Raw genomic sequence first — 15,025 nt, 5'->3', positions numbered from 1 at the left:
ACAAAAGAAAGAAAGTCACACAGGTTTGAAACAACATGATTCTGAGTAAATGTTTTTAATGTTATGAATGGTTAAGCTAGTGTGAGAATCTCACTGTAAGACACACAGGTGGGCAATTGTTGAGTTTACCAGCACAGCCCCATTAATTAGTGTAATTAGTCTTGGCAGGAGTGTGATAGTGTCTGCCGGTCTCCGGTTCACACACCCAGCAGCAGCGTGTACTCTGCCAGATAAGTTTGTACACACTAATCGACAGCATTAATCACCGCCCTGCGGCTCCGCGCCGCTGTTTGCTGTAGCATTAGCTGTGTGTGTGTGTGTGTGTGTGTGTGTGTGTGTGTGTGTGTGTGTGTGTGTGTGTGAACACCAGCGCTCCTCATGTGAGCAGTGACAGTCGCTCTCTTCCTGCCTACACAGCATTATAAGTCATCACTGATGTGAAGACTGATCTAAGATGACTTGTTTTGGCCAAATACAGCAGGTAACACAATCCTAGAATACACTGCAATGAGATCCTATGAGTCAAAACTAATGTGGATCTGAAATATATTTAATTCAGTACTAAACTGTAAACTAAAATAGTTCACTCCAATCGCAGAAATTTGTTTCCCGTGGAAGCCATTTCCGCCATGGGATAAAAACAAAACAAAACAAAAATTTTTAACTTTATATCTCAATTAAATTAATTCCGACTTTATATCTCACAATTCCGACTTTATATCTTGTAACTCCGACTTTATATCTCGCAATTCCGACTTTTTATCTCGCAATTCCTACTTTATATCACACAATTCCGACTTTATATCTCAAAATTCTGAATTTATATCTTGCAATTCAACTTTATATCACACAATTCCGACTTTGTATCTCGCAATTCCGACTTTTTATCTCGCAATTCCGACTTTTTATCTCGCAATTCCGACTTTATATCTCAAAATTCTGACTTTGTATCTTGCAATTCCGACTTTGTATCTCGCAATTCCGACTTTTTATCTCGCAATTCCGACTTTATATCTCAAAATTCTGACTTTATATCTTGCAATTTTGACTTTATATCCCGTAATTCCAAGTTTGTTTTTTTTCTCAAAATTGAAAGTTTATATCACGCAATTCTGACTTTATTTCTGACAACTCTGACTTCTTATCTTGCAATTCTGACTTAATATCTCTCTATTCCAACTTTTTTCTCAAAATTGGAAGCTTATATCTCACAATTCCAACTTTTAATCTTGCAATTCCGACTTTATATCTCATTTCCGACTTTATATCTCACAATTCACAATTTTTAGCTTGTAATTTCAACTTTATATATTGCAATTCTGCTTTTTTGTTGTTGTTGTTGTTTTTCTGATAATTGCTAGAAAAAAATTAGATACAAACAGAATTGCGAGTATTTTTTCTCTGAATTGTGAGATAAAAAGTCCCAATTATCATTCATGGCAAAAATAACCTTCCATAGTTGAGAGAAATTAAAAAATTAGATTTCAATGCTTTTTTGTTGATTTCCACAAAAATATTGTGCAGCACAACTGTGTTCAACATTGATAATAATCGGAAATGTTTCTTGAGCAGCAAATCATCATATTAGAATGATTTCTGAAGATCATGTGACACTGAAGACTGGAGTAATGATGCTGAAAATACAGCTGCGCATCACAGAAATAAATTACACTTTAACAGAGATTCACACAGAAAACAGCTGTTTTACATTGTAAAAATATTTCACAATTTTTTACAGTGTTCTTGATCAAATAAATACAGCCTCGGTGAGCAGAAGAGACTTTAAACTTGTTATATGTAGAGCATCTGAATCCGGTTTGAACAGAGAATATGAGTCTGTGAGTGTTGAGTGTGAAGGTTGGTTTGCTCTCTGGATACTGACACCTTCCTCCTGCCTCCGAGCATCACGGATCAGTTTCAAAGACTGGCTGGGCTCTTTAGCAGATCAGATGTGTTTAATCCAGCTGAAGGAGCTCAGCTAAAACTTCCTCTAGGGTTTGTGAGGGCCACCCTGAAGAAAGAGCTTCTCCCGCCCCTTAATTCCCACACTCTGCATCTCTATCCCTCATTATCCCGCTCTCTATCCTCTGCTATCATTCTTCCTCCTGTCTTTCATCCTCAGAATCATCTCTCGTTAGCATACCAAAACTGCCCTTCATTTCCACTTGCTTAAAGTGCCATCAATGCTAATTGCACTCAGGCGTTCTGCAAAGACCCCTCGCGGCTCTTGTTTGACCACTCGGTCGGGGGCCTGTGTGTTAGCCGGATGTGGGTTAACTAGTCCCCCTCCCGTCTTTAACCCCCGCTAACCAGCCCGTTCGACCCTTGACCCGGTCGTCATGACGACGGTCATTGGGCACAGAAGCGGCCGATGCTGATGGTGTTTGATTAGCTGATTCCATTAAATGAGCCGATCATGATGAGCCGCTTTCACGACCAATTGAGCGGAGCCTGTGTGTGTGTGTGTGTGTGTGTGTGTGTGTGTGTGTGTGTGTGTGTGTGTGTGTGTGTGTGTGTGTCTGTGTGTGTGTGTGTGTGTGAAAATATAAAAACTATAAAATATATAAAGCTATAAATAATTTACTGTAATACAAAAACATCTCATAATGCAAAGAAAAAAAATATTAATAAATTATTTAAATTGTATTTAAAACACGGTTCAACTTGCATATCAAAGTAGTTTTTGTTGTACTGAATTTGTATTATAATTTATTTACATTTTATTATTTACTGTAAAGTATATGTGTCAGTGTGAAGAAGAGAATATATTATTTAAAGTATATTTGAAAACTTGAAAGTATACACAGTATAGTAGTTTTTTACAAAAACACGTTAATGTGGGGAAAATAATACATTATTTAAAAATAAGTACATTTAAATGATATTATTTAAAGTGCATTTTAAAATAATTGAAAGTATACATCACCGTTTTGAGGTATTTAATTTAATTTATGTAGATTAAATAATAATAAAGTAAATGTCTGGACAAGATTATTTTCATTAAATGTTTTTTTTTTTTTTTTTTTTTTATATTGCACTGTTGTAACTTCATTTTCAGAATGCAAAAAAAAAAAAAAAATGTAGATTTTTTTTTTTTTTTTTTTTTTTTTTTTTTGTGCAGAGTGAGCCTGAGCTGTTTTTGGAGATAAACAGTGATTTCTGCTGCTGGTTTTAGTTTTTGTTATGATAGGACACAATAGACTCCATAAATGCACACACTTCATTCACGGTCCGATTATGATCTCACAGTGTCACGTGTAGGAAGTCCATCATTAACATCACAGTGCTGTTATCTGGACGCCTCGATCTGATGTCCTTTGTGTCTGTATCGTGTACCATCTGCTCCTCAGACGCAGAGCCTCAGAAATATAAATCAGATCCTCTGTGTTTTACAAGACTGCTCTGCCTGTATTACACTGCAAAGTTAAAATGCATTTATAATTCAGAGATTCACAGATTGACAACACTGACCAATCACAACCAGTTCTTCCAGATTGTGAGTGAATATGTGTCCCTGCAGCACAGAAGCAGTAATAAGCAGCACAGGTATATTTGTAGCAATAGACAACAATACATTGTATGAGTCACAATTATACATTTCTCTTTAATGCCAAAAATCATTAGGATATTAAGTAAAGATCATGTTCCATGAAGATATTTAGTAAATTTCCTAACTCCTGTATATCAAAACTTATTTTTTGATTAGTAATATGCATTGCAAAGAACTTCATTTGAACAACTTTAAAGATGATTTTCTCAATATTTAGATTTTTTTGCTCCCTCAGATTTCAGATTTTCAAATAGTTGTATCTCAGACAAATATTGTCCTCCTCACAAACCACACATCAATGGAGAGATTATTTACTCAGCTTTCAGGTGTGTGTTTGTGCAGTTATCCGTACAGTGAGGACTCCAGTCAGGGAAAGCAGTACATGAACACTCGATGTCCCGCCTGGTGTGACCGGATCCTCATGTCCGCCTCGGCCAAAGACCTGCTCGTCAAGGTGAGATGATTAAACCACAAACGCTTATTGTTTCAGATTGTGAGTGATATTAATCTAATGCAAAAGGTGCCATGCGTTGAGAAATCAAATTTCTTCTTGATAACAATCGAACAAAACAAAACTCGAGCTGAGTTGGTTTCACAATTAATTCACAAAAGTGCTTTTAGAAATAAATGCTGCATTCAAAACCACATCTGATGGATTGCATTGAAATATAATACTGCAATCCACATTATTCTCACAGTTCCACACAAGTAAAGCTTATTTCATATGCAAATATATTAGCCAATCACAGCAGGGGGCGTTCATGTGTCTTAAAGGAGACACGCCCCTTTAATTGACTGTTTAAATCAGGCTGGACTTTTATTTCTAAATTATGATGGTTTGTGATGTCAGAATCTTACTGGGATTATCAGTGAACATTATGAAATCAAAAAAATGCAATGCATAACGCCTTTAATCCTAATGTCTGCTTCATAAATGTTCACTGTCTGTTTTACATCGGATCTCTGCTGCTTTTCTTCTTGATTAAACTAAAGTGAAGTCAGAAATCCAGTGTCCTGAAATAAAGAAATGGTTTCTGATGTTACTCTCCTTTTCTTCAGATCTTTATTTTAAGGTTTCAGGAGTGCTTTGTGCTTTTGTGTCTTTTGATTCATTGAAATAAAAAAAAAAGATTATTATATATATATATATGGACAGAAGGAAAGAAAACATCAGTGCAATATGTTGATTTGTGTTTTTTTTTTTTTTCACTGGGTTTCTGTGGATCCTAAAAAGGTCTTAAAATTTCTTAATTCACTCTTCCACAAATTAAGGCCTTAAAAATATCTTAATTTAGAGCAGAAAGCATTAAATGTTGCATGAATATCTTTATCAGTATTTTTGTTTCATTTTTTGTTTATGTGTATGATAATAATTTATTCAAGATACATTTACTGGAGATGCAGATGAAGATACAATTCGCGAAGGGTGAACTAAGACTTTTTAAGACCTTTTTAGGATCCACAGAAACCCAGTAAATAAAAATAAATTAAAAAAACCCAACATTGCACTGATGTTTTCAACATTTTGAGAGAGCTTTGATTTTCTGCACATGCTCTTAAATAGAGTTTAGTTCAGTCAAGCACTAGTTAGTGTCTGAGCACTAGCAGTGCTAGTGATGTTCCTGGGGTCAGTGGTTAATGGAGATGTGCTCGCGGTTTGTTTTCTGCGAGAAGCGCAGTGTGAGACGAGGCAGATTGTTTAGACACGGCTCGTAAACAGCCTCATCTATCATGCAGCGCTCTGTTAGCTCCACGTCGTGTTATTTTCTGCTCGCCGAGCCCTAACACGCCAAAGGTCCGCCGCGCCGTAATGAAGAGCCAGTCAAGCGCGGCCCCGGCCCCTGCCGTCATTTGTTTATCTGTCTAAAGATTACGCAGGCCGAAAATCCACAATTTTATGCTGCCTTTGTAAATGATCCAGCCTGCGTTTGATGAATGCATCTGTGTGTTCAGCTCCTTATTAAAGAAACATCTCCACGAGAACAACAAGAGCATCCGCAGAAAACACAAACGAGAGAAGGGAGAAATACATTCAAGAAAAAGTCAAATCAATACAATTTCAGATCAGTATCATTTTAAAAATGTAAAAGTAGTAGTAGTAAATGACAAATAAAAACAAAAAATCAAAATACAGTTTTAAACAATTTTAAAAAGTAAAAGTAGTAATGAGCAAATACATAGGATAAAACAAACGATTTTAAAATATAATGTGAATAAATCAATAGGATAGGAAAGCAGACTCAACTTTATTAACAGAACCACTTCATTTCTCTCTTTTTTAAGAACATTTTTAATAATCACAAGTTAAACAAACAGATATTGAATCGTACAAACGTCTTCAGAGTAACACTGAAGAGCATCTACATAAAACTTTACAAGTAACAAACAAGGCTTAAAATTACAAAGAAAAATTAAAAATAATACAATTTTAGATTAAAAAAATTAAAAAAGTAAATGTAAATTAATATATAAAATAAAAATAAATAAAACCAATGTATTTAATTTAAAAAAGTGAAAGAAGTGGTGATAAATTGATTAATAAATAAAATGGAAAATATTAGTAAATAGGGGAAAGCATGCTTCTTCAGTAGAATCACCAAACAATTTCATATATTCTTTTGAAAAATTGTTAACTTTTTAATGACTAGTTAAAGAAAAAGATTTGAGAAGAGAGTTTGCCTCAATCAAAGAATGTAAGACCGTAAGATGGGAGTCCAAAAACAAGACCGAGAGAAATGAAATATATATTCTTTAGACCAGTAGGAGGTGTCACGGTAGTAACAAATAATAGCTTTTAAATCAAACTAAATGTTTAAGTATGGGAGTATAAATCAGAGCAAAAGTATAGATCTGCATGTTTAGACACAGGTATATTTTGTTATTCTTTGCTCAGTATTTATGAGGCAACAGCCAAGCTTTTCTCTGATCTCTTCAAATGCAGTTTCCTTGAGTTTGTCTTCTTCATCCATGTGGGGTTGTGAGTGTTTAGTTCAGAAAACACAATCTGTGTGTGTGTGTGTGTGTGTGTGTGCATGCGCCTTCTAAAGAGCACTGCATCATTTCTGTCTCGCTCGATTCAGAGCATTATTTTCAATTTAGATAAATGTGATTAATGCTTTCTCTGCATTTCAGATATGAAAAAGCTCCTGAATTTTGATTTATTGGCACTTAAATGTAACCATATAAAAGCTCTTCTTAGTATTTTAGCGTCATGCATGCATTTGCTCTGTGTCTGTAATCATATTTTGTGTTTTGCAGCCAGAGAATGAGGAGAAATCAATAACATACGACAACATCGGACCCAGCGTGTGTATGGGGGACCACAAGGTACTACTAACTAACCAACCTCTCCAACTAGTTTGTGTGTGTGAATTCAGATATACTTCAGATATACTTGTTAAACCTAAAAATCATTCAAAAGTTTTTTTTTTTTTTTTTTTATTACTGTTCTTTTAAAGTTTTTTTTTTGTGCGTCTAAATGTTTCTCCTGAATGAAGGTAAAATAGATTGTTTAGATTTGAATCAGTCAAACCAAACATTCAGGAAAAATAATTGTCAATAACTACTCTCTCAAAAAAAAAATTTGAAATAATTTTCTGAATGAATGAGTTCAGGTTTTAGTCTGGTCTGAACAGGAGAATGAACACAGCTCTTCTGCGCTCCTGTGATCTTGCAGCACATATAAGACACTCCTGACCAATCACAGATCAGTATGCAAATACATTCAAGAAAGATCACCAATCAGAATACAGTATGCAAATGAGGCCACTGCTGTTAGTTGAATGCTGAGCTTTGTAATAGTGTGAATGAGAGAACTCTAAAAAGATACTGAAATGATCTACAAAACATTTGATTTGAGAGGGTTTCAATAGCAGTCTTGTTTGGTTATTACAGTAATGTTTTCTAAATTACTTCTGTGTGATGTTACAGTTCTGAATATGATATTCTAAATAGTCCTAGGTTTACAAAAAATTACCTTTTTAAAATGTATTTATTTTTTAAATGTATTTTTTATATATATATATATATATATAGTCCTAGGTTATCAAAAATATATATATATTATATCATTTGAGTTTTTACATCAAGTGGTTAAAGCTGAATTATAAAGAATAAAAATGAATATTTTAGGAACAGAGGATGTCTTCAGTTTTATTTTATTTCATTTACTGTCAGATCTACATCCCGAATCTTTGTTTTTGGATTTAGATTCTCATATTGAGATAAGCTTGTGTGTGTGTGTGTGTGTGTGTGTGTGTGTGTGTGTGTGTGTGTGTGTGTGTGTGTGTGTGTTTGAACCAGACAGACACACACTCGTCAAAATCCCATTCAGATGTTCTAGAAATGTTAGTGAATTTTGCACCCATGGAACAAGAGTTCAGACAGAAGTGTGTGTGTGTGTGTGTGTGTGTGAATAAACTATTAAATGAATGTCTGTGATCAGAACAGCTCATCCTGAATAAAGAGTGAGCGAGAGTTCGTGTCTGAATTCTGCTGTCTGTTGTGTTCTCTGCAGCCGGTCTACTTGTACTTCCGGTTAAACACAGGAGCAGGTAAACCTCACGCAAACAAGCACAAGTGTTGTGTCCTGCAGTGATCCGGTAAATATCTTCTTTTACTATTCATTTATTATTATTATCCATATGACTTTATAATAGCCGTGTCTGATTCTCATGATCTCTCTCTCTGTGTGTGTGTGTGTGTGTGTGTGTGTGTGTGTGTGTGTGTGTGTGTGTGTGTGTGTGTGTTTTTGTTTTTGTGTTGTGTCTCTGTGTGTGTGTGTGTGGGTGGAGAAGATTTCATGAAAAGCGTCCCTGTGAAAAGCTCTGACACGGGTGGATGGACACACACACACACACACACACACACACGCAAACAGAGGACCCTGTAAAGACTTTTCAGCAGGACTGACCGGTCGCATTTGTCCAGTGCATGCAATCACGTCCATAGAAACGACACACTGAGTTCATGAATGCTTCAAGAGTCGAGATCATGGACACACACACACACACACACACACGCTGCATTTCCACTAAATCAGATGTTCTTCTTCTGACGTCTCAGCCTCGTTTCCCAAACTCTTACAGAACATCAGAAACACTCTACAGATCTTAAAAAGCATCCGTGCGGATTTTAGATATGCCTCATAATATTACGAGCTACTTCCATACAGTAAGATGTTTTAAAAAGTGCAATGCAAGAACTCTTGTTGTATTTCTCTCTGGTTAGGTTTATTTGTACATGCTGGTTTCTAGTGCTGTTTGGAGATTGCTACACTTTCTCTCTGTTAGAATAGATAGGTGTTTTCTGTTCAAGCATTTGTATGATTTTCTCTCTCTCTCGACTCTTGTTTATCTTGGTTTTTTCTTGATTTGCTGTGCAGTGCCGTGCCACATACAACCGCCGAGTCTCCTTTTATATACTCTACTTTTTAAAGAGATAATTTATAATTCGTACCAAAACTATAATATGCTGACATATTGAAACGAACGGCTGCTTTGGGTGTAAAGTTGAAATGTTTGAATAGTTATAGAAATGACTAAATCCACATCACTATAAGTAGAAAATGCCATTTCAGCCTATATGATTTATATAATATATATATACATAGCCAGTTTAGTTTTTTATCTTTTAAGCAGTGCCATAAACCATGCAAGTATATAAGATAGTTTCAATAGCAGTTTTGCTCGGTTCTTACAGTGCTGTTCTTATTCTAACTTATTTCTGTGTAATAATGTTATGGTTGAATGTGATATTTTAAATAGGCCTGGGTATCTTAAATAGCTGTATTCTTTTTTCCCTTTGTTTTTATGTATGATTTCTTGTTATTATATTATTGTGTCATGATGCCAACTCTTGAACTCGGTCAAATGTAGAGTTGAGTTCTGATGGCATTATGCAAAAACACTCAAATTATAAGGACCAGGAGAAACCTTGAAATGCACTTTACTTTACAGTGTGTTTTAGCAACACCGTCACATATGAAGTACATGAAGTTCAGTACTAATGTACACGACACAGTGGACACTGTGAAGTAAAGTGTGGTCACTTGGGTTTGATTTCTCTCGTGCATGTTCTCAGCATCAGTGCCGTTTGCTAAAACTGACTGAATTCATTACACTACAGAGTCAGCGATCCTTCAGACTGATCCTTCATTTCTGAATCGGTGGGAATGATTTTGTGTCGCTTTGACAGTGATCTGGTTAGAAGAACTGCTTGTTAACTGTGTTTTTCCCAGCAGGTCAGGTGATAGGATTCACTCTTTAAGCAGATAGAGATTAGACCTCATGGATGGCAAGACCTCTAAAAGCAATAAAACCATTAGAACTCAAAGAACGAATGAGTGAATGAATCAGTGCCTCTTTGTCATTAGTCAAGCACATCAATATCACCATGAGATTCACTAAACAAGCCTTTGACTTCTACATGCATTCATCATTGGTGGTCCCTGAGAGGGAAAAAAATTTTATATATATATATATATATATATGGCTGAATATCTTATTAAAAGGAAATAACGTTAAGTGGGAATACACGTAATTGACACTGGAAACTAAACAGAAAATTCGAGAATATGGGTTTCTTTTGCATGCAACTATATTTTATATACACGTTTTAATTAAAGTTAATTAGTCGTTCGCAAGTCCGCTTTTACCTGCCCTTACCATAGCAACACAATGCGCGATATTCGTTGCGATTAATATCGAAATCATAGTCTACTGTCGTAGCTTACAATTATTTAAGAATAAATCTACATATCACATAAAAATAATGTTTTGTTTTTTTCAGCATGTTTAATTTGAATAGTTAACGGGGTCGCGAGACATTTGCATCGCGATAGAAAAGTTCCTTAAAGTCATTAAATGATCGCACAGGTTTAAAAAAAATGCTCGCTTGGACTGAGAAATACAAATATAAGCTAATCTATAAATGCATGTTTAAAGACCTATTACTGATCATCTTCATCAGTCCGATTGAAGCAGTTCATGCTCCTAAAATAAAACCTCCAAAAAGGAGACAATATTGCTCTTCTTACATCGGAAACTGGTTTTCCCCTCAATAAACGCGTGCTCGACTTTAAATGAACGTTTGTAATATTAAATTATTAGTGGCAATCGTGTAAGAATTGTATTATCATTACTGTAGGATATTAATGCACGGATATAATATGCAATTGCAATTACATTAATAACAGCACATTTTAAAATAACCTATATCTAAATGTATGAAATTAAAAAAGGACCAGGACATTTTTTAAACATTGGCTTGTTAAATAATTTATTGATAATACAAAGTTTTTTTCTTCCGTCCTCACGGAAGCAATAGTATTCTCTTCGTCGATATTTATGTCCATATTTGTGTATTTTTCCTGTTGTGAGGTAAAACATAAACTCCAGCGGCCAAAAGGACATTATTAAAACAAATTCTATACACATCATTTACAGCACTGGCACTTCTTTATACACTTGGTGTACCTGTTTCCAAAATCAAAAGTGAAACTTTTAGGCGGAAAAGGGCGTTATTCTTCTGCGATCGAAGACAAAAAAAATGATCTTGATGATGATGATGATGATGATGATGATGATGATGAGGGGGAAGTTGGCACGTCTCCGTGATGCTTTAATAACATAATTTACTCAGTAAAAAATATATATACACATCTCACGTCCACTTCTAACTGTACAACCGCGTTCAGAGCAAAGCAGAAGCAGCGTGAACAGTGTTTATACCCTGCTTAATTCTGCCTCGTTCTCCAGAAGAATCTGAAGCAGATGATGAAGATGATGGAGAGTCTTTTGCTCAGCTTCATCACAAAGTGTCCGAGCTGTTGCTGCACGGGCTGATGAGGGACAGGTTACTCGTCTTGTGCTTTTTTAACAGTCTCGTGATTTTCTCCTCGTCGGAGTTCGGATCCAGAGGTTTGTTATATTCATCATCATCCTCGTTCTCTGAACACTCCTTCATTTTCTCCGTCTCTGAGTCGTGTTTCTTTTTAGCCGTGGCCATCTCAGCCGCGTGTCTCTTGCGCCATTTGGTTCTTCTGTTTTGAAACCAAACCTGAGAAAGACACACACAAAAAAAGCGCTTCAGAACTCTGTCCACATGCGTGATCAATTAGGCTATTATTATTTCTTAAAAAAATAAATAAATAAAAAGGAAGTAGTTGCATGCAAGTTCAACTAACTGAACCGAAATCATATAAATCAAGCAAAAAGTGCATGAACTCTATAGCAAGCAATTGATTAAAATAATAAAAGCACATGCATGATAAGACAGTGCGTGAATATGAGGCCTAACGGTGTGCAATGCTGTGCAACACTGACAGCGATATCTTTTGGTTAAAAATATCATTTATAATCCCAAAACAAATTAATTTCGATATTAGAAATTAATGCTCCAACAGTTTTGCACGTTTGCAATTTCATATCATCAACAACTGACAGCGACTTTCGCAGATAGAATAATCTGTGGTCTCATTCTGCCCGTTTGCATTGAGAATTAAATGAAATTAATATAAAAATAAACGCTTCTATTTACCTTGACTTGGCTCTCGGTCATTCCCAGAGAATACGCGAGTCGAGCTCGCTCCGGACCGGCCAGATATTTGGTCTGCTCGAAGGTTTTCTCCAGGGCGAAAATCTGCTGTCCGGAAAAAGTTGGTCTGGAGTGTTTCTTCTTTCCATCATTGTCCAGCATCATATTTGCCTGGGCTGGAGAAAGAAAGAAAGAAATAACACACGATCAGTCAAATAAAACCGAAACCGCGACATTCGACTTTACGATGACATTTTACATTTATTCATTTAGCAAACGCTTTTATCCAAAGCGACTTACAACTGATCATAAAGAGGCTTTTTATTTGACGCTATTTGCGAGTGAATATTGTTGAAGTGTCAGACACTAATATTTCAACAATCTGAGCGTGAAAACCAACATACACTCTTAAAAATAAAGGTTCTTTATTGGCATCAGAACCTTGAACATCCATGAAACCTTTCAAATGCAGAAAAGGTCGAAAAAGTGTCTTTAGATTTTTAAAATGCTCCTCAAAATGGTTCTTTCATGAACTGTTCACTGAATGGTTCTTCTATGGCATCACTGCAAAAACGCCCTTTTGGAATCTTTATTTTTAAGAGTGTAAGATACACATTCATATTTAGGCAATAAAGAAAACACGCGACCCACGAGTGTCAACACTACACAGATTTTTTAAAAAGTGCACTTCCATAATGTACTTAGTGTTCTATTTTCGCGCACTAATTTTGGACTAAATACACTAAAAATTATTCTTCAGTAGGTACTTCTTAAGATAAACTTAAGATCAACTAAGTGTGCTGTTTTGGGAATTCATGAATATGAACTAAAATGCGTTTTTAACATGCTATCTCTGTATCTGAAAAGTATTTAGTCACCACTTGAGTTAAAGAGTACTACAAGATGGGTTCAAGTGTACTACAAGTGGTGACTAAATACTTTTTTCTTTTTTTCAAAAACAGATAGCATGTTACATTTTAGGGCATTTTAGTTCATATTCATGGTGCCCCAAAACAGCACACTTTTACTTGATCTCAAGTTTATCTTAAGAAGTACTAAAGAATCATTTTTAGTAGCCTATATTAAGTACAAAATTAGTGCGCGGAAATAGAGCACTTTAAGTGCATTTAAGTGCATTAAGTGATTTTTAAAAATCTGAATAATATTCCATCAAGCTGTGCTGCGTTTCCCAAAAACATCGTTTTGCCACCAATGAAGCTACGATCAGTTTAGGCTTACGGTGCTTTTGGGAAACGCAGCCCTGCTGAGCGTGAAAGCCAACATAAGCCAATTTAGAAAAATGTTCTGGAGAACTCACCAGGACAGGGAACCCTCGGGTCTCTCCAGGGTGAACCCTGCATCATTCCGGGCCAAAATATGGGCGCCCTCCCATGCAACTCCGTCAGCGGTTTGGGGTACCGAGACACCGCCGCAGGGTTGAAGTACATCCCGGTCGATGTCAAGCCGTTGATCCGGGGAAAGCCCGAGAGCAGCTGCCCCGCGGAGGTGATGGGTCTTCCCAAGATATCGCTAATTCCATGCGGCGTTCCCAGCGGGATCTGAGAGCTCAGGTTGCTGAAGGAAGGAGCCTTGAAGCCCGCGGGGTTCTGCAGGGCGTACGGGAATAAAGACGTCTTCATCTCGGTCATGTTGTGCAGCGCAGCCAGAGGAGTGCTGCCCAGAACGAACGCACTCTGCCGGTTACTATCCATCTGCCCGACCGCTAACATCGGTGCGAGTGAACCACGGGGCGACCGCGAAGCAAGAAAGTTCGTATGAGAAAGTTTAACGCCCACAACTTGACAACTCATCCACTAGAACTGTTACTTTCAACCGCAAGTTAAAGTTCGCGAACGTCTCCCGATGAATCCCAGAAACGCGATGCCGGTCCTCGGCAGATCTCTCTCCCGCTTTGAGTGCTGCGATCGCCCGCATCTGAAGCGCCGTTCTCCGCTCAATGGACCCCCGCGGCGATGACGCGCAGATAACCTGCAAGCGCGCATCTCCCATTGGAAGACGCTACGTGACGCCACGCTCTGATTGGAGGACGCGAAGCGTCGGATTTACATGGACAAAGCCGCACTCCATCAAACTCGTAATGTAGCGCCATTAACGACGCGTCGCGCTGTATAAACCATTGTTTCGCATTGCATTTGACACAATAGGCGCGTTTACTTTATGACGCTGGCGGAGTAAGTACATTAACCTCCATACGACTAATAACGCTATGTTCGCCGCTCATTCGTTCGTTCAGGAGTCGCTTATAATCCGTTTCGTTCAGAACAAATATGCAACGCTTTTTAATTGCGGAAACCTGTTTATAGTTCAAATCTCGGGTTATTAAAACTTGCGCTGCGTGTAGAAGCAAATGTAGAAACTCACTGGAAGGGTTTTACACATATTTGAAAACAGTTATATATAGCCTACACGCAGTCTGATTTATGTTCTCTTTCGCAGGTTAGCTATTAGAATAACTTTATTATTATTTTATTATTGAAAATATCGTTCTCCGTTTTAGCGTAGCGTCTAAAACATCGAGAACACCTAGACGTTTACAAACCTGATCGCCCTTATGCATCTTAACGGGCTGTTGCTAAAATAGCCAAATCATCTTAAATAACTGACATCATAAAATATGACTCCCATGGTTTGGGGGGGGAAATAAAGCAATGTTTTACTATGTATAATTAAATGCGACTATACGCGATTTAAGTCAGGTTTATTAAATTCAGTCTTCAGCGTATTAAACTGATGCTGATCATATCTGACCCACTGTTATCGAGACATTTCTCCTGGTCTGATCACATCATTTATCTAACTTCATGTGCAATTATTTAGTGGACCTGACTGTAAATTTGCTTTGATAATATTCTCATGAACTATATTTAGGCTGCATGTAATATGTATATGGCATCTTTAATGTTTCATGTTCGGTGTTTT

The 15,025-nt window shown here is 36.7% G+C and overlaps 2 protein-coding genes across 2 annotated transcripts in view; one reads left to right on the top strand and one right to left on the bottom strand.

Moving 5' to 3' along the window:
* Positions 1–8,221, top strand: part of LOC109099544 (inositol polyphosphate-5-phosphatase A-like) — a 223,909-nt gene extending 215,688 nt beyond the window's left edge. The window contains exons 13-15 of the mRNA XM_042737622.1: positions 3,893–4,004; positions 6,809–6,877; positions 8,067–8,221. Coding sequence (XP_042593556.1) covers positions 3,893–4,004; positions 6,809–6,877; positions 8,067–8,147 — 262 coding nt within the window. The 3' untranslated portion in view covers positions 8,148–8,221. The remainder of the gene's footprint in view (positions 1–3,892; positions 4,005–6,808; positions 6,878–8,066) is intronic.
* A 199-nt stretch (positions 8,222–8,420) lies between these two features.
* On the bottom strand, positions 8,421–14,242 carry nkx6.2 (NK6 homeobox 2). The gene is made up of 3 exons (XM_042737621.1): positions 13,404–14,242; positions 12,089–12,261; positions 8,421–11,608 (listed from the first exon to the last, which is right to left on the bottom strand). The coding sequence occupies exons 1-3, from the start codon at positions 13,894–13,896 to the stop codon at positions 11,360–11,362; spliced, it is 915 nt and encodes a 304-aa protein (XP_042593555.1). The 5' UTR covers positions 13,897–14,242; the 3' UTR covers positions 8,421–11,359.
* Between the last annotated feature and the right edge of the window lie 783 nt (positions 14,243–15,025).

This window comes from Cyprinus carpio, chromosome B13 (assembly GCF_018340385.1).
Source record: "Cyprinus carpio isolate SPL01 chromosome B13, ASM1834038v1, whole genome shotgun sequence".
Classification (NCBI taxonomy): Eukaryota; Metazoa; Chordata; class Actinopteri; order Cypriniformes; family Cyprinidae; genus Cyprinus; species Cyprinus carpio.
The sequence above is the reverse complement of the archived record's forward strand: the minus strand, read 5'-3'. Positions and strand labels throughout refer to the sequence as shown.